The sequence below is a fragment of the Micrasema longulum genome, unplaced genomic scaffold, assembly GCF_059751315.1.
Source record: "Micrasema longulum isolate JH-2025_06_02 unplaced genomic scaffold, ASM5975131v1 h1tg002105l, whole genome shotgun sequence".
Classification (NCBI taxonomy): domain Eukaryota; kingdom Metazoa; phylum Arthropoda; class Insecta; order Trichoptera; family Brachycentridae; genus Micrasema; species Micrasema longulum.
This window is the reverse complement of record NW_028279271.1, coordinates 108,407-134,632: the sequence shown is the minus strand read 5'-3', so window position 1 is coordinate 134,632 and position 26,226 is coordinate 108,407. Positions and strand designations below refer to the sequence as shown.

General features: G+C 33.0%; 1 protein-coding gene across 1 annotated transcript in view; it reads left to right on the top strand.

Annotated features, from left to right (window-relative positions):
* Window positions 1–26,226, top strand: part of Tak1 (TGF-beta activated kinase 1) — a 60,061-nt gene that overhangs the window by 8,941 nt on the left and 24,894 nt on the right. The window contains exon 8 of the mRNA XM_088239264.1: window positions 19–124. Coding sequence (XP_088095390.1) covers window positions 19–124 — 106 coding nt within the window. The remainder of the gene's footprint in view (window positions 1–18; window positions 125–26,226) is intronic.

Here is a 26,226-nt window from a genome sequence, read left to right as displayed (position 1 = left end):
TGTATTTGTATGATTTAGAACGCATGGGATTTGTCCAATGAAGAAGAAGATGAACTTGCTGAAAGCCTGGAAATGAGGAACATGGCAGGATTTGACCAGATAATTATGAAGCAGGCATTGAAAGGTAGGAAACATTGATTCTTATTGTAAATTGATCCTTTTTTAAATGGAACAAGATTTTTAAAACACTTTGACTTATATCAACCTTTTCTCGCCTAAATGCTGCTCCATCTGGGTCTATGTAGACCTTAAAAAGATCAGTGCTATTTGGGCTATGCTTTTAAGAACAATATCGACGTAGACGAATATCCAGAGAAAGAGATTCAGATAAATTATTCTTAACGATTATTATTTTCTCACATAAGTTTTATTTTTGTCACAATTAATCTTTCACTCAATTTATGAAAACTTTATTGGTCTTTTTGTGTTTGAAAATCTTTGTTTTTAATACTTATTATGTATGTCTATGTTTTCTGAATAAAATAAAAAACCAAAATAATAAAGAAATACACATGTTCAATTGGTGAGGTCAGTTTATTCACTATACATTTGCAGGCAGTGCAAAAAATCCTTCGATCTCCACCGGTACGCAGTACTTTAAACTAAAATTGTGCGTTTATCAATTTACTATTTGTAATGCGAAAGGTGGTAGTGGTATTATGGCACGAGGAAGATAGATGGTGGCATAGATTAAAATATTTTTACGTCCTGTATCATTGACTTTTTGTAAGGATTGGAAGATAAGCTAAACAGCAACAGACAACCAGAGTGACAGCTGTTACTAAGAAAACCGAAATGATGCTCAATGAAATGCTTTACAAAACTCCATTTTAAAATATAAAGCCGAAAATTTAACATAAATATTTCGTTGTAGGGACACAAACAGATTTCATGTGATTCAGTTCACTTTATTTTAGAAATAAAAATATGCAAAGCTCTTCTTACGGGCACGTATTGCCCAGCTGATCAACCCTTCCGGACCTAAGGGGATATTTTGTTAATCATATTGATTTAATTTTTTGCGTAAGCCTATTCCATAATATTTAAAAAGTATCAAAATTATTAAATTATTTTTCTGCCTAATTCTTCCAACAATAATTCACATTTGTCTTTGCTTTCCCCGTGCAAACAACAAACATTACAATTCGGTTTACTTAGCTTTACAATTTGATGTATTGGCCAGTTTAGCACATGTATTTTTTGCTATTTTGACGCAAATTTCCAGCTATAACCACCAAGGTGGCCTCCGTGGTATAGTGGTTAAGACGGTTGACTCACATTCGGAAGGTTCCGGATTCGATTCCCGGCGACAACACAAAAAAATTAAATATGTTTTTCCTCATGCCTGGGTGTTCTGTGACGTAATTCACTACTGTAATTAGGCCTCCTGGCCTGTTGTGGTGTAAACAAACGGATTTTGTGTTTTACATTTTATATGCATTCCCTCTCCCAACTCCCCGCGTACCGCCGCACTAACACGTGGCGAGATTTTAGATCAGTGTTCTTCAACGTGTGGTAAAGAGAGCAGCGCGATGCCATACAACGTCCTCTCGAAACAGTACTTTATGAAAAAAATTATGAAATCATAATGACTTTTTTTGTGAGTCGTATTTTTAGCATTTTATCTGGGGTATTCCTGGTACCCTCCTCCGGAATTCGTAGATTTTTTTCACCTTCAGGCTCGGATAGATTAAAGCTGCAAGATATGAGGACACATACTTAAGGCTGTAATCTGGTCAAACGCACGCAAAATGTGGAAATCCTACGATTTTGCCATTTTAAAACGAATGTTTTTTTGTAATCGCCCAATAATAAAAAACTAAAAGAACATAAATTAGATGAAAACAATATTTTTTTAAGGTATTCCCGTTAAAAAATATACTTAAAAGTTTATGTAACTAAAATATAATTGCTTTTAGACCGGCAGATTACGCCATTTCAAATTTAGACTAAATTTAGGTATCTGGGATCTCAATAAAGACTAAGTATCGAACTAAAATTTGTTGCGATAATTTGAAGATAATAAATTAAACATGAAAGTGGCCGAAGCAAAATTTTAATTTTTTGTTTTCGAAAAGAAATACTAGCATTTTAAATCACATACATTTTTGTGACATTTTCCTTTATTTCTACATACCGATACCGATAAAGGCAGGTATGAAGGTCATAAAAATGTTAATAAGATATTGTTATAAATTGAATATTACAACCACAATTATCTTTTTTTTTAATAAAAAGAATTCAATTCCATAAAAAAAGGTTTCAACTAAAATATTTCAAAAAATATATATTTTTCAAGTATTACCGAAGGCATAATTTTACGTAGAAATAAAGGAAAATGTCACAAAAATGTATGTGATTTAAAATGCTTGCATTTCTTTTCGAAAAAAAAAAAAATTTTCCTGCGGCCAGTTTCATGTTCAATTTATTATCTTAAAATTAACGCAACAAATTTTAGTTTGATACTTAGTCTTTATTGATATCCCAGATACCTAAGTTTAGTCTAAATTCGAAATGACGTAATCTGCCGGTCTAAAAGTAATTATATTTTAGTTACATAAAACTTTTAAGTATATTTTTTAACAGAAATACCTTTAAAAATATTGTTTTTATCTAATTTATGTTCTTTTAGTTTTTTTATTATTGCGGGATTAATAAAAAAACATTCGTTTTAAAATGGCAAAATCGTATGATTTCCTCATTTTGCATGCGTTTTATCAGACTAAGCCTTAATACGCAACTCAAGTCACGAGTTCTTCCTGAATTATGGTGCGTCAATAAATTATTACAAATCTATACGACCAGGGAAAAAAACTAAGCGACCCTTGTGTCAATATTGTCGGCCTCCGTGGTGTAGTGGTCAAGACGCTTGACTCACGCACGGAAGGTTCCGGGTTCGATTCCCGGTGAGAACACAAAAATTAAAATGTGATTTTTCTCAAGCCTGGGTGCTCTGTGATGTAATTCACCACTGTAATTAGGTCTCCTGGCCTGTTGTGGTGCAAAAAAAAATCAATTGTTCGGTAGTTTCAGCGTTAGAGAGATATTTTATTGTTTGTTTACTACCACTGATATAATATTGAGAAGGAGTAAATCCGTGTGTCAATTAATGAAAAAAAAACGCAATGTACTCTAGATTTTCAGCATTTTGTTTTATTTATCGATACACCTTATTAAAGCGTGACTCGCCGTTCAACGCGTGTGTCTTTTTGTGCGATCAGTGTCTATTTGTCAAGCGAATTAATTTGTCGTTGTACTATTTGGTACCTTCCGCGAATCGGTGATCTCACCACTCAGCACTCGGCACCGGCAGATATGCGGCACAAGATGGCTTCGTCGTGTCACCGGTTGTCAGTGCAGTCTGCAGTCTGCAGTCTGCAATCTGCACAGAACAACTCTATTTCAGTTGGTTGGGTGGAAAACACTCATGCCCGTGGCTTGTCGACTATTTTCTTGACTTACCGTATTGAATTTCTTCGCCATTTTTATGAAATGTATCGGGTATTTTTGTACCCCTTAATCATCTTTTTGGCGGATATAGAAATAAGTTATTTCTGTCAAAGGGAACCAGAACCCTGAGCGAGTGTTTTTGACTCGATGGCTACTCTTCGGTGAAAATCGTGAAAAGGGAAATAGAGAAAAGATAAATCTTCCTTGTAGTAAAGTGGTTTGCGAATTCGCCTACCACGCTAGAGGTCCCGGGCTCGATTCCTGGCAGGGGGGATGCAAAATATAAGTTTTCCAGCTGGTCCATCTCTGAAATGTTACATTGCTCCTGGGCTGGTATTCCAAACGAAATTATAGCGCGGTATAGCGCGTTTTTACGTACTAAATACGGATTATAGCGCGCTGTAAACGCGTTCGGAATACCAGCCCTGAACAGGCACCTAAAACGATAGACTGATCACATTACCTTCCGTGTAATAAAATTCGTCCACGTACCAGATACGCTGCAATTAGAGGTGGTAAAAAAAATGTAACTGCGGTTTTAAAACAGTTATCCTCCGGAATCACCTAAAACAGTTTCACGAAAATAAATAAATTGTTTAAAAAAAACAAAAACTAAATAACCGCCACAGAAGTAAAAAAAAAACATTTCGCCTCGCGCGAAAAATTCAACGCTCGCCGCACTCCGTACCGCGCACCGCCCTTCAAACTCAAACTTCAAATCTTTATCCTTAATACCTACCTACTCGTACTATAATCTCCCAAGGAAGAAGTACACACACATCTACGCATGAAATCTCCCCGGTCCGTCTCTACTCCACCCCACATCTGCGCAGTCCCGTGCCCTTGTCCAGCCGTATCTTGAAAACGAATTTTTAAACAGCCCGAAGTCGTTAACAAAAGCTGAAGGTTCTACAAAGGAGTAGCAAGTTAACCTAAAACTGTGTCATACACTGCACTCATGTGCGGGGGTCGCACACTGCACTAAACATTTTTCAAACGTCTTCACGAAACAGCTTTATTAGTGAAACGGTAACTGTTACTGTTAATCTTATAAAAACAACAAAATGCCCATGTCTAGCTGCAATGCGCTGTACATCTTAATTATTATTCCTCATCGTCAATCAAGGCGGTTTATTGGTACAACAATCGGAGCTTATTATTACGCAAAGGTTAGGTGAGGCTTCAGATGCCAGTTCAATAAAATATTACAGCGGAAAAACCCCTTTTGAAATCAATATTTATGTCAACCTTATCGAGAATCGAACCTGAGACCTCATGCACGGTATGCAAACGTGCCACGACACTGCGTGTGAACAAATTATGAGTATTCTATAAAAATATTATTTTGGTCTTAATTGCGTCAAAATCCGCTTAAAGTACCTAACGACTGTACTTTTCTAGGGTTATAATCTAAAATGATTGAAGTGGAAATTGAATTTTAAAAATCAGTCAAGTATTGCTAACTTGTAGAAAAAATATTTTGCTCCTTCTCTTTTATTTTCACTGTACCTATAGTTTTTTTAAACTTTTATTTACTGTCTGAAAATTACATTATGTATATTGAAAGCGATGCGTAGAAATTCCCGGCCAACTGCTGACGCAGTTTTCTTCAGGGATATTTTTTTTTGTAACAATATTACTAATTTGAAAAAAATAAATGGAAATAATAAAATGGGCTCAGGGTATATCTTCAAAAAGTGGATAATGGAAGTGGGTTGTGCACGCATTGAAGAGTGGATCAGGACAGATAGGTAAAAAGTGTTTTTATTTATAAGTTTTTATGGGATTAACCACTGAATAGATAATATATCTGTGGGACTAACTAATGTTAAAAGCAAAATTTTGTTTAATTTGTATTTAGGGCATGTTCAAAATAATCTCAAATGTTTTCCTCAGCACTGTCGGTACATTATTTTGAATATAAAAAAAAAAAATTCGTACGCTGTAAAATTATAAATTAGTGTGTTTTTAATCATATTTTTTTATCAGCGAAATGAAGATATTTTCTCCATCATTATGTTATATCGATTTCATTTGGGTGAATCTGGAAAGCCTAGCATAACCGTGTTCCCATTTGATGACATATATGCCTGTTTTATGCGATACATAGTGTTATTTTAAAAATAATAATTGTTATATTTTATAAAATTACGATGTTATAGATTAATCTTTAGCGGCCTCGTCGTTCAGTGTAATTTTAATAGCAGTCGGTAAAACGAAACGATGAATCGTGTCACCGGGTATTATAAATTCAGGGTCTTTTGTCGTGCCATCATCACACCATATTTTCCTCCTCTCTACGCTGGGCGTAAATACGTAACACTTTAGAACTGATGTAGTATGATAATGACAGCGTGGAAAACCAGATCCTGGGAACCTCGTTTGATATATTATTATATTTTTGGCACATCTAAAATAGGTTGGTAAGATGGTTTTGTTTTGAAATTTTGCATTTAAATCTTCTAAAAGCCAGTTGTAACGAAAAAAACGTTAAAGTTTAATAATTGTCAAGTTTTTAAAAAAAATTCATAAAAATTGATTGAACGGGTTGCAGGAAAAAAGTTAAAAAAGCCACCCATTTTGCCCATTTTCACGAAATCATAACATTCAACTGGTCCGTAATAGCGTGCGTAATACGTATTTTTTTTTAAATCGTTATTTTGTTTTTTTTAACGAATCCAAATAAATTTCAAGATATGAACGTAAGCATATTGATATAAAATCACTAGTGATATAATCGTAAGATTAATTAAACCTCTGTGGTTTGTTTATAAAATATGGTTAAAAACTTTAATAATTCAGGATTTAAATTTTGCCATTTTGGAATATTAATTTATGAACCACGATGGTAAGTTAATATTCCTAAATTAATCGGGTCGCGGTCCCGTGGCTAGCTTTGCGGACTCGCGGATGAGAGGTCCGAAGTTCGAATTGCACTCTACTCCAACTTGATTCTCATTTTCTAATAGTGAGTTATTTATTACTTTTTAAAAAGGCACTGAAATATTTGGGTAAATTCTAAGAACGCAAATATTACTTTTTATAAAAGTAAAAAAAAAATATTGTAATGAATACATTAAATCGAAAAAGAGTGTAAAATATTGTAATGAATACATGAAATCGAAAAAGAGTGTAAAATATTGTAATGATTACATTAAATCGAAAAAGAGTGTAAAATATTGTAATGAATACATTAAATCGAAAAAGAGTGCGGGTGTCCTACCACTTTCAGTTTCAGTGCCAAAGTATGGCGTTCATTGGCAAAAAATGGTACATGTAATTTACATTCAATACAAAAAAATCATATGAAATAAAAAAAATGCTTATACAAGTGGCGCAAAAGTTGTCACCCGATGTACTTTGGCTGTAATTTTTTTTACAAATGGAAAATTTTGGTTCTGCTTTTGGATTGTGTTTATTCGATGTCTTATTTTTTTTCCATTAAGTCTAGAAATTTATATCGGCCAAGTAGCCGCCGCTAGATTTGATGACCATGCGGGCCCGATTTATGACATTTTCCAGAACTTCCGGCGATAGGTTCTCGCATTCTTGACGGATATTCTCTTTGAGGGCTTCAAAATTCTAAGGCTTGTTGACGTAGACTCTTGACTTTAAGAAACCCCACAAAACGAAGTCTAGAATGGTTAAATCGGGCGATCTTGCCGGCCAGTGCAAATCACCAAAACGAGAGATCAGGCGATCCGGAAATGCAGCCCTCAGAATATTGGCTGTGTCTCGTGCAGTATGCGCTTCTGCTCCATCCTGTTGGAACCTCACGTTCTCCAATCCCAATTCATCCAATTGAGGTAGAAGAAAGTCGTTGAGCATGGCTCTGTAGCGCTCGCCGTCCACAATAGACGTTTGACCCGCGGCGTTATCGAAAAAATAAGGCTCGATGACGCCTCCAGCGTAAACTCCACACCATTCAGTAACTTTAAGTGGGTGTAATGGCTTTTCGTGGGTTATACGCGGATTTTTAGTGCCTCAGAAGTGATAATTCTGCTTATTCACATATCCACAGAGATGGAAATGGGCCTCGTCGCTCATGATGATTTTCGATAAAAAGTTGACTTCCTCGTGGTCAAGATTCAGGGTGGCTTGAGCGTAGGTTACACGCGCTTGGCGGTCAACGGCTAGCAGCTAAAGTGCTGTCTTCACTCTGTAAGGGAACATCTTCAAGTCTTTCACCAAAATTCCCTGTGAAGACCGCCGATTGATGCCCAATTGCGTGGCCCGTCGTCTGGTCGATACTCCGGGGTCATCTGCGATATCTTCAGCCACATCCGCGATATTATCAGCAGAACGGCTGCTTTGGGGCCGGCCAGACCTGGCAGCATCTCATGTTGTCCCATACTCTTCTAGGCGAGCGGCTAAACGCTGTAGTGTTTGCCCAGTTGTTGTCGGACGGCCGGGAAATCTGCGCCTAAATTCACGCTGCGCCAGCACCACCGACGAATTATTCCGCAAAAGAATCTAAACAGTTTTCCGCGTTCTTAAGTAGTATGGCGATTCATGTCTTGTTGACCTGTATTTTGTATCTGTTTTCTTCACAAATGTAAAAGCAGAACTGACGTTTGCCGCCATTTTCAAAAATTCTGGCATCTTCCGATAGGGTGATGACTTGCGCCACCTTGTAGTATAAACATGTTATCAAAATATATGTTAAAAAAACCAATAATTAATCTAAGCTACCTTTATAGCTTTTTCTAATCCATGTTTTAGCGTAGAATCTGAATATCAAATCTCAACTACTATTATATCGGTAGTCAGATGGCAGAAGGAACCATCTATATTTTTGTCTATGTTTTAGTTTTCAAAATTTTAAATTAATATTTCAGTAAATACACATGGAAAAAAGAAAAAAAAAATAGCATCAGTTAGAATGGTATTTTATCATTGAAAAGTAACTAAAAAAAAATTAGTTTGTGGATTAAAGTCGTGAAATTAAGTCTTATTTCAGCTCTCCTGAACATTTTTGAAAATTACAGATGGTCCCTTCTGCCATCTGTCTACCGAACTATACTACCACCAACCGTTAATTTGTTCACAAACTCTCCACCTCGGCTCCATTTAGACTCAATAATCGGACGGTGTGGTCTTAAAATGCTCGCGTTAGCAAATAATAATAAAACTTAGCAATCGCGTTCAATTTTAAACATGTTTTTCATAGGCGGCCTGTAAAAAATAGACAAACTGACTTTATGGCTTCAAAGATCTAAGACGTAACATGTTCCTTGCCTAGAATATAAAATTACATAAATTTCAGAATAGTTTGCGTTCACACAAAACACAAAAGGATGAAAGACATCTGTTTGTTCTCTATGTTCTGTGGAACTGTCGAGAATGGCGAATACGAAGCTTAAACATTTAACAAGAAATATATCATGTATTAATATGTATATTACATACCACGATGTGTGACGTAACGTTCTCGTCAATTTAAAATCAAATCGACTTGACATTGATTAGACTTTTATATTATATTATAATATATAACTGTTACACGTGACGTTGTAATGTGCATACATTATAATGGATGTTTCTCCCGTGTAATTATTGAAACCATCGTAAATCGCAAATAACGTTCGCCTAAAAAAAATATTTTGAAGTGTATTTTTAATTAATAATTTAGATAATAAACCTTTCAGGATTGTCATAAAAGCTCATGAAAAACGATGTGAAAAAATCTAATACTGATTTTCAGATTGGTGCTATGATTTTTTAAAGTTTTGTGGTTTTGAAATTACTCCGCCTGTGACGTCTAAATTTCTTTACAGTGGTATGTCCTGATCGGTGGGTTGGCTTTCCGGTAACCGGAAATGTATCACAACACTCGGTCATTGGTTGATTTCAGAGAACTAGTGACGTCGTTCAAAGTAGTTAGTTTTTATCAAAATTCTTTTTTTTATACGTTTTCGAGAAATTTCTCGGTACAATTAAATGCCCTAATTTTTACCGCGCGTAACACGGAAATTCCTTATTCAAATAAAGCGATAGCGACATTTTTATTTAAATAATTTACAGCTTACAAATACAAAATTGTTTTATTTTAAACTCTATTTGAATTATCGACTATATTGATGAATAAAATGGAGTTTTAAGAATGTTTTATAATCGTTTACAAGATGTCATTAAATTTTTAACAAAATAAAATTGAATCGAGACGAAAAGAATATGACGTTATACAGCTTAACATATAAATTGATAAATTAGCAATCTATATTATGTGTCTATTGTCTATCATTAAAGCAAATGTGTAACTGCCGTACGTGTTATGTTTGCATCTCCGCTTTCAATATTACGTTTTATCAAGGATAAGGTTTTTCATATGGTTCTATTGCAGTCTCTGTTTTCATAAAATCTATTACACGGGGTGTCATCAGTACCAGGGTGACATCAGTATAACATATGTATTTTTCCAACATGATTCTGTCGTTTGTGGATTCGTGGAGACCGACATACATACGAGATGATAATGTATTATTACTACAGCCGCAATAAATGGGAAGGTTGGATATCAGTTTAGTAGCATTTTTCAATATTCTGTCTAGCGGTGGGCTATCGGCCAATGGCGATGCTGACGCACAATGGTCGTCCTTTCTTATTCTCGTGCACTATAGAAATATAACGTATCTATTTTTGTGCACAATTTCTAGCAAATGACCTCTTATCTACTATCTTCATCGATTTTTCTAATTTTACATTAAGATTTACGTTCAACCGCCGTGTTTACTATAGTATTTTTTGTATTTACGAATGTTTTCCCTTCGTTTCCGTTAAATAAAATATTACGCTCTTTTCGCCTCGTTCAAGTAGTGATCGGCAGGTTTGCCTGTGTTCGAGTTTCCAATCCCAACCGGATCAAATTAAATTGAAAAATGTATTGTGTTTAAATATTCATGTTTATATCAACGTTTTCTTTTTATTATTATTTGTTTACTTGTAACTAAGCCAAAATGTTGCCGCTATGATTTCCTAAAGTTTTGTAATATTTTCATCACTTCACGCGTGATGTCACTAGTTCTCTTTGGTGAGTTGACTTCCCAGAAACCGGAAATCTATCACAACCCTATCATCGGTCGATTCGAAAGAACTTTTGACGGCATTCAAAGTAGTTCATTTTTATTAATTCTTTGATACATTTCCTAGAATCTTCGCAGTACAATTAAACGCTCTAATTCTTACCGCGTGTAAGAAAACATTTTCTATATCCAATTTCCCGTACCACTGATCTCCCTCATTAGCATCGTTCAATGTTTTGCTATTGTAATCGAGGACAGAAATATCAAACCACTGCATCAAAAGGCGGACAAATAATTACATTAACAAACGATATAACCACTTGGTCAATCATGCGAAATATATTGGCCAAGTTTTCTTTTGTATGACACATCGGCATCGGCGTTAGTTGTACGAGTTGGTGTAAAGTAAAACATCCGCCTCTGCCAGACGATGCGTTTAGTTAATTCCACATTGTCACAATGCGCGTCAGTTAATACTAGTGATGGCATGATAAGCGTTAGCGTCAATTCATCATTCATTACAATAGCAATTACAATTGCTAAATGTATTTATTCATTCAAAACTGTGTACAAGAATGAGTGTACTTAGGGGGGCTTATTGCTAAAAGCTATATCTCATAGCTAACCAAAAAATAGACTGGTCAAAAGAAAAATTGTTTAAAACTTGTATATTCGGGAGAAGAAAAAATATAAATTCCTTTAATTATTTTCAAATTACAGCTGTTCCATAAAAACTTATCGATAAAAAAATACTTATGTAATACACATTATCTGCGTGATGAGGAAGGTGGAATGGGGTGCTGAGTTTGGAAGGAGACAGAAAGAGGATATACGAAAGAAATGGAATGAAAAATAAATAGAAAAAAACCAAGGGAGGTTAAGGATAAATAAAAATGTTTCAGGCGTTTCTAAAAGTGGCCAAGAAAGGTGCATTTTAGAATTTACATGTAGCTCATTCGAAAGTCTGGCGCCTCGAATCGAAAAGGTATTGCTAAAGAATGATGCGGTATGTCGAGGAATGAAGAGCGTTAAAAAAAGTACTTGCGAAATCAGCATAGTAAATAGAATTAAATTTTTAATCGGTATTATGAAAGATCTAAATGATGTTTATTAGGTATGTAATAATCCAAATGTATTTTTATGAATACTGAATGTTATCTGCTGTAATTCGGCCTCTTGACCTGTTGTGCAAAAAAAGAAAAAAATTGAGACGTAACAATATTTTTTTTCCTATCTTCAAGGAGCGAAAAAAATCGGAAAATAGTTCTCATGACATATTGCAATGCTATGAAATAAATCCATTTTGCATACATACAGCATTTTATCAAAATAGCGGAAAAAATATATGTACAGTAATAATAATAATAATAATAATAATAATATAACCTTTAAGGATAACACTCACCACCTCAAGGTTTGAAATTAAATTGAATTATAATCACCTCCATCACTAAATTAAGTTTATTTGAGTCTAGCACTACTGTGTAATATTAAATAATAATAGTTTTTCATAGCAATCGAGCATTTCACATGCTAAGCCAATAAGTTTCGCATGCTGACGAAATTTAATCAAAATAGCAATAATTACAATCACTAAATAGTTAATTGTAACCCGGCCTCACCCCCGCCCGCGCCCCCGCCCTAAGTGCATCCACTGCACTGAACGGGCACCGGGCAGTCTGCCGCCGGCGCCGCCAGTCCCCGGCGACAAGCTTCCGGAGCTTAAGCCAGATTAAACCAAAGCACGGGCCCACTCGCGTGTCAATCTCTTACTGCTGAAAACCGATACATACACACTGATTAATTGCCTTCCAAAATGCACTAAATCTAACAGTTACAAATACATTTATTATTGTTGTTTTAAAGTTAAAGAGTACATGTATCGTGGTTGAAACGATTTTAATGACTCTTCAATGTAATGTTTTTTCGCACCAGTTACAATCTACCACCCGAGATGCTTTTATAATGAGTGAGTATGTGTTTTTAAAGAATTTTCTTGCATTTTTTAATTGTAATCTTCAGAAACCCCATAAATAAATTATTTGTTCATAATGTCAAATTCCCTTGACCGTCTAAATTTTTAAGGAAACAATCATGTTCATCCTTTTTATAAAATAGTAGACCCTTTAAAAATACTTCTGCTGACTTTCGGGATTTGTGAATATTTCGATTCATTTAAAAAACACTTCATTTACTATTTTCCAACCGGTTTCGTGGCTATCGCCCATCATCGGGGTACCTAATCCTAAATAAATAACACCAAAACATCCTTGGATACATACAAACTAATTAACCTTTAAATTTACTTTTTTTTGCACCTCAACGGGCCAGGAGGCCCGATTACAGTGGTGAATTACAACACAGAACACCCAGTCTAGAAAAAAATCGCGTTATTTTTTATGTTCTTATCGGGAATCGAACCCCGAACCTTCTGGGCGTGAGTCAAGCGCCTCGATCTCCGTTCGCACCGTTTTCGCTGACTAAAATCCTCCCATTTCTAAAAACATTTCTGATTACTGTTAAATAAATAAACATATTTAAGTAACATTTTTTAATCCATTTATGTGGCTTTTGGACTACCACCCCATCGTCAGTCTACTTATCTATTCGTCTCCCTATTTACCACTTAGTGAGCTCTACGGTGGAGTAGTAACTCCGAAACCAGTAATCAAAATAACACCAAATCAGGTGACTTTAACTTACATAGGGTCCCAGTTTTCACTGCACCCGAACTAAGAAAACTTCGTACAAACGTATGACTGATAATTTCCCTTTCAACGATCAGGATACGATGCACTAATGCACCGTGTAATTATTTTATTTTGTTTATTTATTATTTTACAATTTTTGTATTTTAAGAAAATAATTGTGATTTTCCCGTGCCGAGGGATACATTTTGATTTCGACAATTTTGAAACATGCACTAAAATACATATTAATTAATATTTTACTTTCAACATTTTTCCTATAAGTAACACTATAAAAGTGCGCCCATAGGTGGGTATAAGGGTAAAAAGAAAAGGAAGAATCATTTAAAAAAAGACGGTAACAACAGTAGTTTTTCAAACAGTTTTCCTTTTAGAATTGCCATTACACGTACTCGTATATGTAAAGATTATAAATAAACTTAATAAACACACCCATCGACAACATACGAGAATATGGGCGCATGCTGCACGAATATGCACATTATTATATCATTAATTATTAATCATAATTCTACGTCTTGCGTTAGTCATCATATTATGATGCATTCCATTAGAACAGATACAGACCCTTTTTGTTTTGTCTTGAGTCACAATCTTGGTTCTCTGTTTTCCGAGAAGACCACATGCTAGAGATAAAAATAATGTCCTTGCAAACAGTGCTCACTAAATCTTATAACATATATTTTTTAAATCAGATAAACGTTTATATGTTTATTTATTATATTTATTAAATATATACTTAGTACCTATATAAAATATATTAAATTTATTGGGTTGTACCTACTATACATTTCCTCGTAGTTTTTCTTTTCCAATAAATAACATTTTCGGTAGGCAAACTAGAATTCTCTGGCTTGATTGCATTATTTATGTATGCTATAATTATTGCTATTAGCATTTATTATTATTAAAGATAACATATTATATGGAGCCATTTTCGTAATACAAATCCTAAAGGACCTTAACAAAAGTGATCCTCAATTAATTTATTTTCTAGGCAAAGCAGCCAAATTTTAGTGATACATAATTTACCAAAGTTATTGTTGCAATAGTTACTATCGAAAAAGTTGACTATATTTAATCTATATTTAATCACGCCTATGCAGTATTGAATTCATGTTAATTAAAACGTGAAACATTTATTCAAATAATTGATAGAACAGGTGATAACGCTTAACATTTAAAAAAGTCGAAATTGGGTTTATTTATATTAAATCAATTGAAGTTAACTCCATGGTGTGTATTTTATTTATTTATTTGTAGGAACTCGCATAAAATTATGTAAAAAAATACATGAGAACATAATATTTTGACCCAACTCCTTGGGACTCCCCGTCCTATGTTAAGTTGGGACTTAGGACGTACACTGACAATAATGCAAAAATAATTAAACAAAAAACCTTTAAAATAAAAACAGTTGCTAATTCACAAATAAAAGCATAATACGATACCTTACATTAGTTAACTCCCAAATTCAATATTTGCTGGGAGAACAAAAAACTACGTCATGTAAACATAGATTTTTTTCTTCAGCCGTTTAAAAAATATTTACGATCACTAAATTAACTAGGTACTTCTTAAATTGATATAGCATGTGTATATGATCTAACATTAGACAACTTGAAAACTAAAAAAGAAGAGAGAGTTCCCGATTTCAATCCTTCTATGTTTCATAGATTACAAAAAGGACTTTGATTGTGTGGATTGGCAGTGTATGTGGAAAATTTTTCTAGAAATCAGAGTACCGACACTTATTTTATATTTTATCAAAAACCTGTTTCTTAACAGTTCGCCAACGGTACAGGTTAACTCTATCTCATCGGGAAAGTCAGTGCGAAAAGGAGTAAGACAAGGGTGTATTCTGTCGCCAGATCTGTTTAACCTTTATGGAGAATATATCACGAGAAAAACAATTGCGAACTGGAATGGGGGGTAAAAATAGGTGGAAAACTTTGATCTAATCTGAGATATGCCGATGATACAACACTGATTGCTTCGACTGAAATTGAAATGACCGAACCGCTATCAAGAGTTGAGGAAGAAAGCAAGAACATGGGTCCGGAGATAACAAAGCTAAAACCAAAATACTTATTGTAGATCGTAATCACCATATCACCGGGACAAATACTTTAATCGACCTTATTGTTGTCCATGAATATAATTACATGGGTTCTTAGATAACGGACAATGGCAGTTGCAAACCTGAAATCAAAAGAAGAGCTGGGTTGGCAAAAAGTGCAATGGCATCTTTGGAAAAGATATGGAAGAACAGAGCGAAACGAAAGAACGAAACGACAAAATTGAGATTGGTCAGAACTTAAGTTTTTTATATGGGGCGGAAACATGGACAATAAAGGCAAAATAACACAACATAATGCCTTTGAGATCTGGTGCTGGAGGCGTATGCTAAGAATACCCTGGACAGCCAGACGCACCGACGCCTCCATTCTTCAGAAGAGTTCTCCGATATGTTGGTCACCTCGCAAGGAGAGAAGAAGATTGCCCGGAGTAGCCTGCTGCGGTCGGCAGCGTAGAAGGAAGAAAAGGACGAGGGAGGTCTCCCGTGCGCTGATCTGACCAAATAAAAACTGCAACGGGCCCTTCCAGAGACTAATCATCTTACTTTAATGTAACAAAAATGTTCAAGATACGCTGCAATTGGTGTACCGGTGCACTGCCCTATGCACCATTAGGTGCGGAAAGGGAATGATGATGTTGATGAAAATAAAGTTAAAAACTTATATACTTCCCAAGAAGTGTGTGTACGCGGCATGCTTTTCTTATTTTTTTGCAAACATAATCCATAATAATAATAATGAAACATAATCTATAGTAATTTTTAAATCGTTCAAGCTTTAAGAAATGTATCACCTGATCTTGGTGCACCTAAACCTTATAAATTAAAGTTGGCTTAATGCGCACGAGTAAACCTCCCCACATCAACGCTGTTTTCTTTTCAGAATGCACATTACTGACGTAATTTTATTATGGATCTGAAAACATGAAGATTTTTTATTTTCTCGATAATAGTAAACAGCCGCCACGTGAAAACAACTGGACCTAATTAATTAGTGCTACATACTCCTTATAATTTCTAAAATAGAAATAGTAAACATCGCATACAAATTGTAGACAGTTTAGTGTAGCTTTGATAAGACAAGAAGACACACAGATACCTTTCTTTCAACAAGTTTAATTTGAATTGAAAATTGTTAAATCTAACAATACATATTTTATTTGGTAAATGAAAATAATACTCCCTTTTTTTACTAGGTTTTAATTTCGTAAATTATTTTTGAAAATCGCTATAATTTATTCTGATTTCTTTACTTACGAAGTTGAAATGAATTGAACAACTTTTGTTTTATTTTATCATGATTTTACGAGTTTTCTTAGCACGCATTTTAAAATTTCAATAAGTCATCATTAAATTAAAATGTAATAGTTGATGAACAAATAACATCAATTAAAGTAAATAGAACCTATCAATAAAATTTATTTAGGTTTTGTTTATTACATAAGCTTTATATTCAATTGAGTACTTATCAAGTTTCGAATTATTCTTTTGGTTTCGATTGCACTAAGTTCGTTATTAAACTAATATAACCTTTCCGAAGTAAGAAAATGCCTTGCGAGGCGTACAGCGCCAGCGCAAGCGGTGGCGGTGGCAGCAAGCGGTGGCGGTGAGCGTCGGGCGATACATCTCATGATCTTGGAGTGAATCATCAGTCAGCGCCGCGGGCGCTCGTCCCGAATTAATACGATTTTCCCTATTCCCAGAAGTGCGACAGAAATCCACCGCGTTTATCTGGCGCTGGGAAGATCAGCCACACGCACACAGATATACATTCACTATTCATCGCACGATTAGCATTAGCATCGTGAATGAATGCCGAATCATAAATAATTTCAACTACTTTATTTACTAATTGTTATGATATTTTTGAGAAATAAAATAACTTTGTTTTATGAACCACTTTATTCATTTACACAACCGAATTTTTTGGCAACAACACGTTGCCCTATTCAGGGTTATTTAACAACTAAACATACATAATGTATAAAAGAAACAGCGAACAGATTAATGGATAATAAATAAAAATACCTGTATTCAAATAACGTAGATTTAAATGACAATAAACCACGGAGAAGATTTTGATACATTTACAACTTAAGCGATTGAATTTTATATTACTTGCCCAGCGACCTAGACAAAATCACAATAAAGGATTTTTTTAAATGAGAATACGAAAGATAAAACAAATAAATTAGATAAACTAGGGGTGTACAAAATAACTTACCACGATTGAAGAGCTTTTTAAATAGGAAAAACATCGCGTTCATTTAAGGCTGTAGTCTGGTAAAACGAACGCAAAATTAGGAAATCATACGATTTTGCCATTTTAAAATCTACGTTTTTTTGTAATCGCCCAATAATAAAAAAACTAAAAGAACATAAATTAGATAAAAACAATATTTTTAAAGGTATTTTTGTTAAAAATATACTCAAAAGTTTTATGTAACTAAAATATAATTACTTTTAGACCGGCAGATTACGCCATTTCAAATTTAGACTAAACTTAGGTATCTGGGATCTCAATAAATACTAAGTATTGAACTAAAATTTGTTGTAATAATTTTAAGATAATAAATTGAACATGAAAATGGCCGCCAGGCCAGGATTACCGAAAACGATTAGGGCTGGTCTGAAGGTCATAAAAAAAAGTCATAATTTTTTTTAAATTGAATATTACAACCAAAATTATCTTTTTTTTTTAAAAAAAGAGAATACAATTCTATAAAAAAAGGTTTCAACTAAAGTATTTTTTTTTTTTTTAAGTATTACCGAAGGCATAATTTTAAGTAGAAATAAAGGAAAATGTCACAAAAATGTATGCGATTTAAAATGCATGTATTTCTTTTCAAAAACTAAATTCGAATTTGGCCGCTGACACTTTCATGTTTAATTTATTATCTTCAAATTATTACAACAAATTTTAGTTCAATGCTTTTTTTTTGAGATCCCAGATACCTAAGTTTAGTCTAAACTTGAAATGGCGTAATCTACCGGTCTAAAAGTAATTATATTTTAGCTACATAAAACTTTTAATTATATTTTTTAATAAAAATATCTTTAAAAATGATTGTTTTTATCTAGTTTATTGGTTTTTTTTATTTTTTATTACACGATTTAAAAAAAAAAAACGTTCGTTTTAAAATGTCAAAATCGTATGATTTCCTAATGTTGCGTTCGTTTTACCCGACTACAGCCTTAACATTAGAATAATAGAACACATGAGATATCTCCACAATAACAATTTTTCGGAATTGCAGACCGTATTTTGACAATTTTGAAGATGGAATCGAAAAATTACATTTAAATAATAAAACTAATAATCTCAATAATTTGCAAATTCTAGAAATTAAAAAAACCGTCAAACAAAATTTTAATGTAATCAATAATCAATTAAACTTAAGTCAAAGCCCTACTTTAAATAGATTTCCTATTAAGTCTAGCCCTACCTTAAACACAATTACCCCTCCTTATCGACATCCGCTAATCTGTTCACTGCTGCTTTTATATACATGTATGTATTATTTATTTAATTTTACAATACGCCCAAGGGGCATTTACAAAAAATATACAGGTAAGTACAAACATAGTGGCCTCCGTGGTGTAGTGGTCAAGACGCTTGACTCACGCACGGAAGGTTCCGGGTTCGATTCCCGGTGAGAACACAAAAATTACAAATGTGATTTTTCTCAAGCCCGGTTGTTCTGTAATGTAATTCACCACTGTAATTGGGCCTCCTGGCCTGTTGTGGTGCAAAAAAAAATGAAATAGTAAGTAATAATTTAAAAAATAAACAACGATTTTTTTTATACATGTAGAAACAATAAAAAGCATACTGCCATGCAAAATAAAAAGTGAAACTTTACATAGTAAAAAAGAAAATATATATATAAGGATATAAGAAAAGTAATTGAATTAAAAAGCAAATTGTAAATAACTTGTAAAGAATTTTAACAAATATATATATACATATACTTATACGTATAAATAATGGTATTAACTAATTATTGTTAAAAACAAATAATAACAATTAGTTTACAGTAAGTATATAAAGGATAATCTGGTACACAAAAATATTTGATACATTAATTTCAGAAAAAGATAATAATAAATAATAATACACATCAAAAACAGAAAAAAATGTATGAAAATTATATGTGTTTAGTTGTTAAATAACCCTAAAAAGGGGGAAAATGTTGTTGCCGAAACTAGTCGGTTGTGTAAATGAATAAATCTGTTCATAAAACAAAGTTATTTTATTTCTAAAAAATATTATATATAATATAATATTATATATTATTAAAGTTGGTGCTGCAAACATCCAAAACAGTAATGATATGACATTACCTATGGAAATGAAGCTTTTACATTGTCAATAAAGTGATATATATTATGTAAACAAAAAAAACGTAAATAAATAACACATTTGGGGGTACGCGGCAATTGCATTTTTTAGATTTTCAAGATATTATTGCCTTTATTTTCTCATGAATGAGTTCAATAGAATAGAACATTAAAAACGAACAAAAAGTGACTTCCTGTTTCATAAGTTGTAAGAAAAACATTATGCTGGTGAAAACCCTTTCCGTGTGGTGGGTGCTTCAATAAGCTCTTTTTTTGTTCGAGGAAGGAGATTTTTTTATTTATATTTAAAGTGGACGTGTTCGTTTTTTCTGTGTATAACCATATAAATGTAAAAGAAATTAATTAATCAGTTGAAAACCTATTTTATTAAATACATTAATCCAGTATTCCACAAATAAGATTGTTATTATTCCTTTAGCTTTCTTTTTTTAATTTGGAAAAACAACAGAAAATTTATAAACAATTTATATCATAATATTATGTAGGAGTATATACTACTTTTTGTAGAGATACTAATGAACAGATTAAAAATATGTACGAATATATAAAAATATTTTGAAAATATCATTCATTATTTGAGATATCAACAGTAATTTTATTTTAGTTTATTTTATGGAAATAAACGGCACTTAGTGCCTGTTACATATAAGTTGCATATAATAAAATACATACATGTATGTGAAATAAGTCAAATATAGTATTTAAAACAAATTATTACTAAACAGTTATTTACAAATTAAGGAGTCAAAAAAAATATATATACACGGTTTAAAAATAATATTACTAGTTATAAAAATACTTGAAAAATTAAATATTTGGTGATAGAAATATTTTGAACCTGTAAAAAAAAGAGAAAAAAAAAGTAAGAAAGCAACACATATTAATAAAAAACAATTTTGAATAACACTAAACGAAGTTTTTTTAATTACATGTACTATTATTTAAATCTACTACTTAGGTAACTAATATACACACATACACAAATAAACATAAATATACACATTAATACATACTGATAAAAAAAATCATAACAAAACCGGTATTTCTTATGTATCTACTCTCACTGTCTCCACCTTCCATGGAATCATTTCTCTACAATACCGCAGAGTGTGTGCGGACCAACTACTGCTTTACAAAATTGTGACAGGAATGGTTGACTGTACAGAGCTGCTTGGTTTAATAAAAATACATGTGCCAGCCAGGATTTGTAGACGGTACCACCTGTTTCATGTACCAACAAGTAAAACATCGTATGTTAAAAATGCTTTTTTTCGTAGGACTTTTTCAATGTACAATACAAAATTTAAAAATATAGATTATACAAACATCACTCTGTCAGATTTAAAATTTAAACTAAAAATGTATTATGTAACTTAGTAGACATTATAATAATAAATATGTACATCTCCCCCCCCCCCCCTCCTTATCCTATCTTCAAGCATTTTTGTCCTTATCCCGCCCAATTTACAGTAACTTAATGTTCTTAAAATTAATATTTAAAAAATCTTTGTTTATTGAGTACTTGAAAATAACATTTTTATATGTATAAATTGTATGTATTTATTTGATATGTAATATATATATTCTTTACTAACTTTGTATACTATGTGGAAATCTGTTATTGGTTCTAAGTTTATACACTATATCTGTTTGTTTACTAAAAATATGTATGTAGAACTGTTGATTTCCCTAATAAAATAAAAATAAATAAAAATAAATAAGAGAAATATTTTGTTCTTTTAAATAAAATCAAGAAAAGAATAGAAAAAAAACAATTATAAAGAAATTTAAACAATTTTGAAGAATACTAATTGATCTAGAACTATTAGGTACTAGCTTCTCCTACCCATGAAATACAGATGAAGGGCCGTCCTATATAAACTAAACTTAACATGGAATGAGTCACCAACAGCGATACAATACAGCGAATATACATGTTCAAACGAAAAAAACATAAAATGAAACCAATAAGAGATATACACAAAAATACATAATATATAAAAATATTTTTAAAATAATGATCACGTTTTTGCCGTTTACCTACCCTTCATTTTTGTCAACAGCACAAAAGGTCTAAAAGATCTTAAAATAGGGTCCTAATAAATAAATTGTTACTCAAAACACGGACGGAAATCTGAATAATCCCGGAAATTCATCCCAAAACTTCCCACACGCAAGAGAAATTTCGAAAGAATCTCGAATAATCCCGTGACGGTTGAAGGAGCTCGTAATTTAATCATAAGTTTAATATAAAATACTGTGAAAAACTTTTAAGTTCATAATTTAAGGATCTAAAAAATCTTGAAATGTCTACCTAAAAAAGAAGCCACATTTTTGGAACTCAAGGGAGAAAAAAAAATCATGATTCAAAAACTTCTAAGACATTGAAATAATAGCAATTGCATTTTACGTGCTAAGCTAATAGATTTCGCACGCTGCGCTGATGAAATTAAATAAAACTAACAATAATTTCCGTTACTGATACACACTCGCGCTTCTACTGAAAATTTTCAGTTCTCATTTTATTCCAGCCTTTGTTTATTTTCAGATGGTCATGCGTGCCTATTGGCTTTTATACTTGATGCTGTGACCGATTGTGCGTGTCGGCGCGCGGCGTGAATGATTCACGAGTGCCGCGAGATTAATAATGATGTCTCCACTGTGTTACCGACCTATTTTTTTGTTAAATTCCATAATTCGCTTTCGGATTTTTAGGATTTTACAAGCCATAACCATTATTTTCTCAGATTGAGATGGAAAATCATCTGCTATTATAAAATATCTTTATAAGGGTTATTTTTTTTTCCTGCGTTTTCGACAAAGCATTTTTTATGTTTGGTATATTAAGTTCACCGTCACCATTTCCCCATCCCAGTGTATAGGGCACTGAATTGGTACTCCAAAGCGACATGTTTTGATCATTCGATACATGAAGGTAATATGATCAATACTACATCCAAGGAAAAATTGCTTGCTGCCGAACGAAAAAAGCCGTAAACTGGTAGCCTCGTCATCTTTGTGCAGAAAAAAGATAATTCAAAAGTACGTAATATGTTCTTCATTGGACTAAGGAAAATAACGAATTCTTAGATTGGACACAATCAATTTACCGAAATGATAACAAACCTTTTAAAATCCAAGAATATTTTTTTAGAAACCACTAAATCTGTATATACTGTGAGGCCTATAAAAAGGCCACGTATAGTATTCAGAAGTAACGTGTTCAGAAGAGTTATTGGGATATCCGCAGCAGCACAAAAGGAAATCAACAATATAGAAACCAAATTATTTGTCATGAAATTTACTGAATACTTATATTTAAATGACCTGATAAAAACTGGGTCGTCCAGTGATCAAGGATAACCCGAGAAGATTTTAAGCGCTAACGTATTGAGTGGAAAAAAGAAACGTTACCCTCTCTGAGGGGGAAGATTCCCCTCGCGATTTCCGAGCATCAAGAGCATTTAAAGACAACGGACCTTACTTATACTGCCCTCCGTGAGAAGACTGAAGAGTGCATTATCTCAGACATGTTTCTGAGAAAAACGCGGTAAAAGAAAATTACGTTGTTTTTATTGTAGTTTCAATACTATTGATGTCATCACTATATGCTATGTATCAAAAGAAAGGACGAAAAGAGAGATTTGTGTACCTAGTTTTCATATGAATATTTCAATGAGGAACTTCAGCCCTACGGGAAATTGGATACAAAAAATGTTTTCTTGCGCGCTGTAAAAATTAGAGCATTAAATTGTACGGTAAAATTTCTTAAAAATGTACGAAAAATATTTTTTTTTAAAAATAAAAACGCACTACTTTGCGTGACGTTACTGGTTCATATGAACCATCCAATGATATGAGAGCTTAAAGGATATCCGGTTTGATCACCGTAAACGAACTAATCGGAAGAACTGTCATAGAACAACCTCTGATATCACACACGGAGTTATTTCAGAAATACAAAACTTTAAAAAATCATAGCGCTGATAATACGATATATACAAATAAAATAAAATAAAATTTAAAAAAGACACTGAACTTCCTTATTTCATGCAGATTAATATTCCAATTTAAAAAATAAATTGAACCTAAATTAAAGATGAATCGAAAATCTGGTTACTCAGTTTTGCTTCCTGAAGGAATATTGGTATGGGATTAAGACTAAAATAAAGAGGTTTCCTTCGTGGTTCCGAATCTGTATTTAACAAAATGTCATCAAAAATGCCAAGCAGAGTATAAACCTGGTATAAAGCTACGCCTAGGCAAGATGGGAATACCATCCTTATTCTACCACTATGCCCAGGCGTAACTATGTACCAGGTTTATAAGTAAGGCCCAAAGTTTTAACCGAGGAACGCTTTCTTTTTAAGTGAAAACTCGCGAATCGTCGCTGGATCTCCAGACCCAGTGCGGACAAGCCCGTTAGAACCAGGAGTGTTTTCGTCGAACATGTCCCATATGCTCCAGCAACAGTCGGGAGAGGTTACCTTTGTCCGCTTAAAATAATTCGCCTAAAATATTGTAAATCGCATCGGTGTTTCCAACAATCGGATAAATAAAACGAATGTAGACTAAACAACAGCTTGCCCACCACATAAGTCTCAAGTCTCCTTGGCGGTGCCCAATACAATGAAATTTTTCTCGTTGCCGAACGAGAAAAGCCGCCAGAGGGATCTCTCTGTGATCTGTTAGCCCTGGCATCTTTGTGCTGAAATAAGTTAATACAACAAGAAATAGCTTGGTATATAATATGCTTTCCTTGTTTACTATTGCGTTCATGAGTTCTGGCGCCAGCTACAAGTGCCGAATAATAGCCGTGAAGGAATATCTCGCCTGGTAACCACTCGACATAAATGTAGCAATATACTAAACTGTAACTTATAGTAACCAGCACAGTGTTAGCTTTGTTTTCCGGCCGCTAGAATGGCTCATCTTAACGTCATTTATTTTGCTTCACTAGAAAATTTATTGCGTTTTAAAAGTATAATCTTGCAATAAATTTTGTTCCTCCGCTGTCACTTTTATTTTTTGCTTGCACTCAATAAATTAATTAAATACGATATTCAAAAATATGTCAATTTAGAATAACCATCTATTAGTTATTTATTTTGTTTTAAAAGATTTAAAGATCTTTATGTATACATATATTTCTTTCAGTTAAAAAAAAGTCAATGGATCCATCTAATTTTTTTTCCAAACATGACTTTTTTTTAAACTAAGTTTTATACATGCCTGTAAACTTCCTAAATAATTTAATCAATTGCAGTTAAAAAAAATTAAAGCATGTCTTTGCAATTCACTATTAGATCAATTGAAATAGTGAGGTAAGTAATGAAAACGGATATACTAATTTTTAAAAAAAGCTTCTTATTATTAGTTTAAATAAAACACGTTTGATAATTCACCATCTTGATTTTATGTTTTTATAGAATACCTTCGTTCAATTAAAAACGATGGAAGAAACAAGCTTAATGTTTCGCAAATTGTATAACTATTTACAAAAATTATACATGTATAATATTTATTTTTCTGGGATAACAGTGGTTTTTTTTCATTTGTTAATAGACTATTAGGCTAAGACAAATTTACTGTTCTTATTTTTTTGTATATCGTGTTAACGGCGCTATGATTTTTTTTTAATTTTCTGCTTTTGAGATTACTTCGCGTGTGACGTCTCAAGTCCTCTTCCCCCTCTTCAGTTCTGCCGATTTGTCCGTCGACTTACCGTAACCCGGTAATTCATCACAACTCTCTTATCGTTGGTCGATTCATGTGAACTAGAGACGTCGTTCAAAGTAGCTCGTTTTTTTTCATACATTTTCAAGAAACTTCGCCGTACAATTTAATGCTCTAATTTTTACCGAGCGTAAGAAAACATTTTTTGTATCGAATTTCCCGTAGGGCTGAACTTCCCCATTCAATAATGAGTATAATAAATGAAATTGCAATAGTGCCTGCCATCCAATTACATGTATTCTCTTAAATTTTACAAAATAAAAAGACAGTTTAAAAAATTAAAAAAATTAAGTAATAAGTAATTTATTTTATAGGTTATTTTAACAAAGATGCATACTTGAAAACATACGATGTGTAGATATTAGTCGGTACATTTTTACATTCATATGCATATATATCTTCAATTATAGAATCACACATAATATATGAAATGACATTTGTTGTTGTATAATATACAAGACAATACAAAATTAGTTGCACATGTGCACTTGTTAATTAAGATTATTCGCAAAAGTTGGAAAAGTATCATGAAATATGTCGATTTTGTTATTTCGGTAGTATATTATGTTGTATTCCTGACACATGCGGGCCAAAGGTATGTTGTTTGCACTGCTTGAAAATGAAGGCAGTTTGAATGCATGTTTGTATCCCGATGTCTGAGTGTGCTCAATCCAGCACTTATTTGTATGTTTAAGGAGGTCGCTATCTACTTTATAGTTTAATAATTTATAGAGAAATTTTATATCGAAAACAGCGCGACGTTTTGTCGGGGTATTAAATAAAACAATATTCTAGATAAAATTAAAAGAACAAAACAAAGATATAGTGGGAAGGGAAAATAAGGAAAGTGACAAGGAGTGGTAAAGGATGA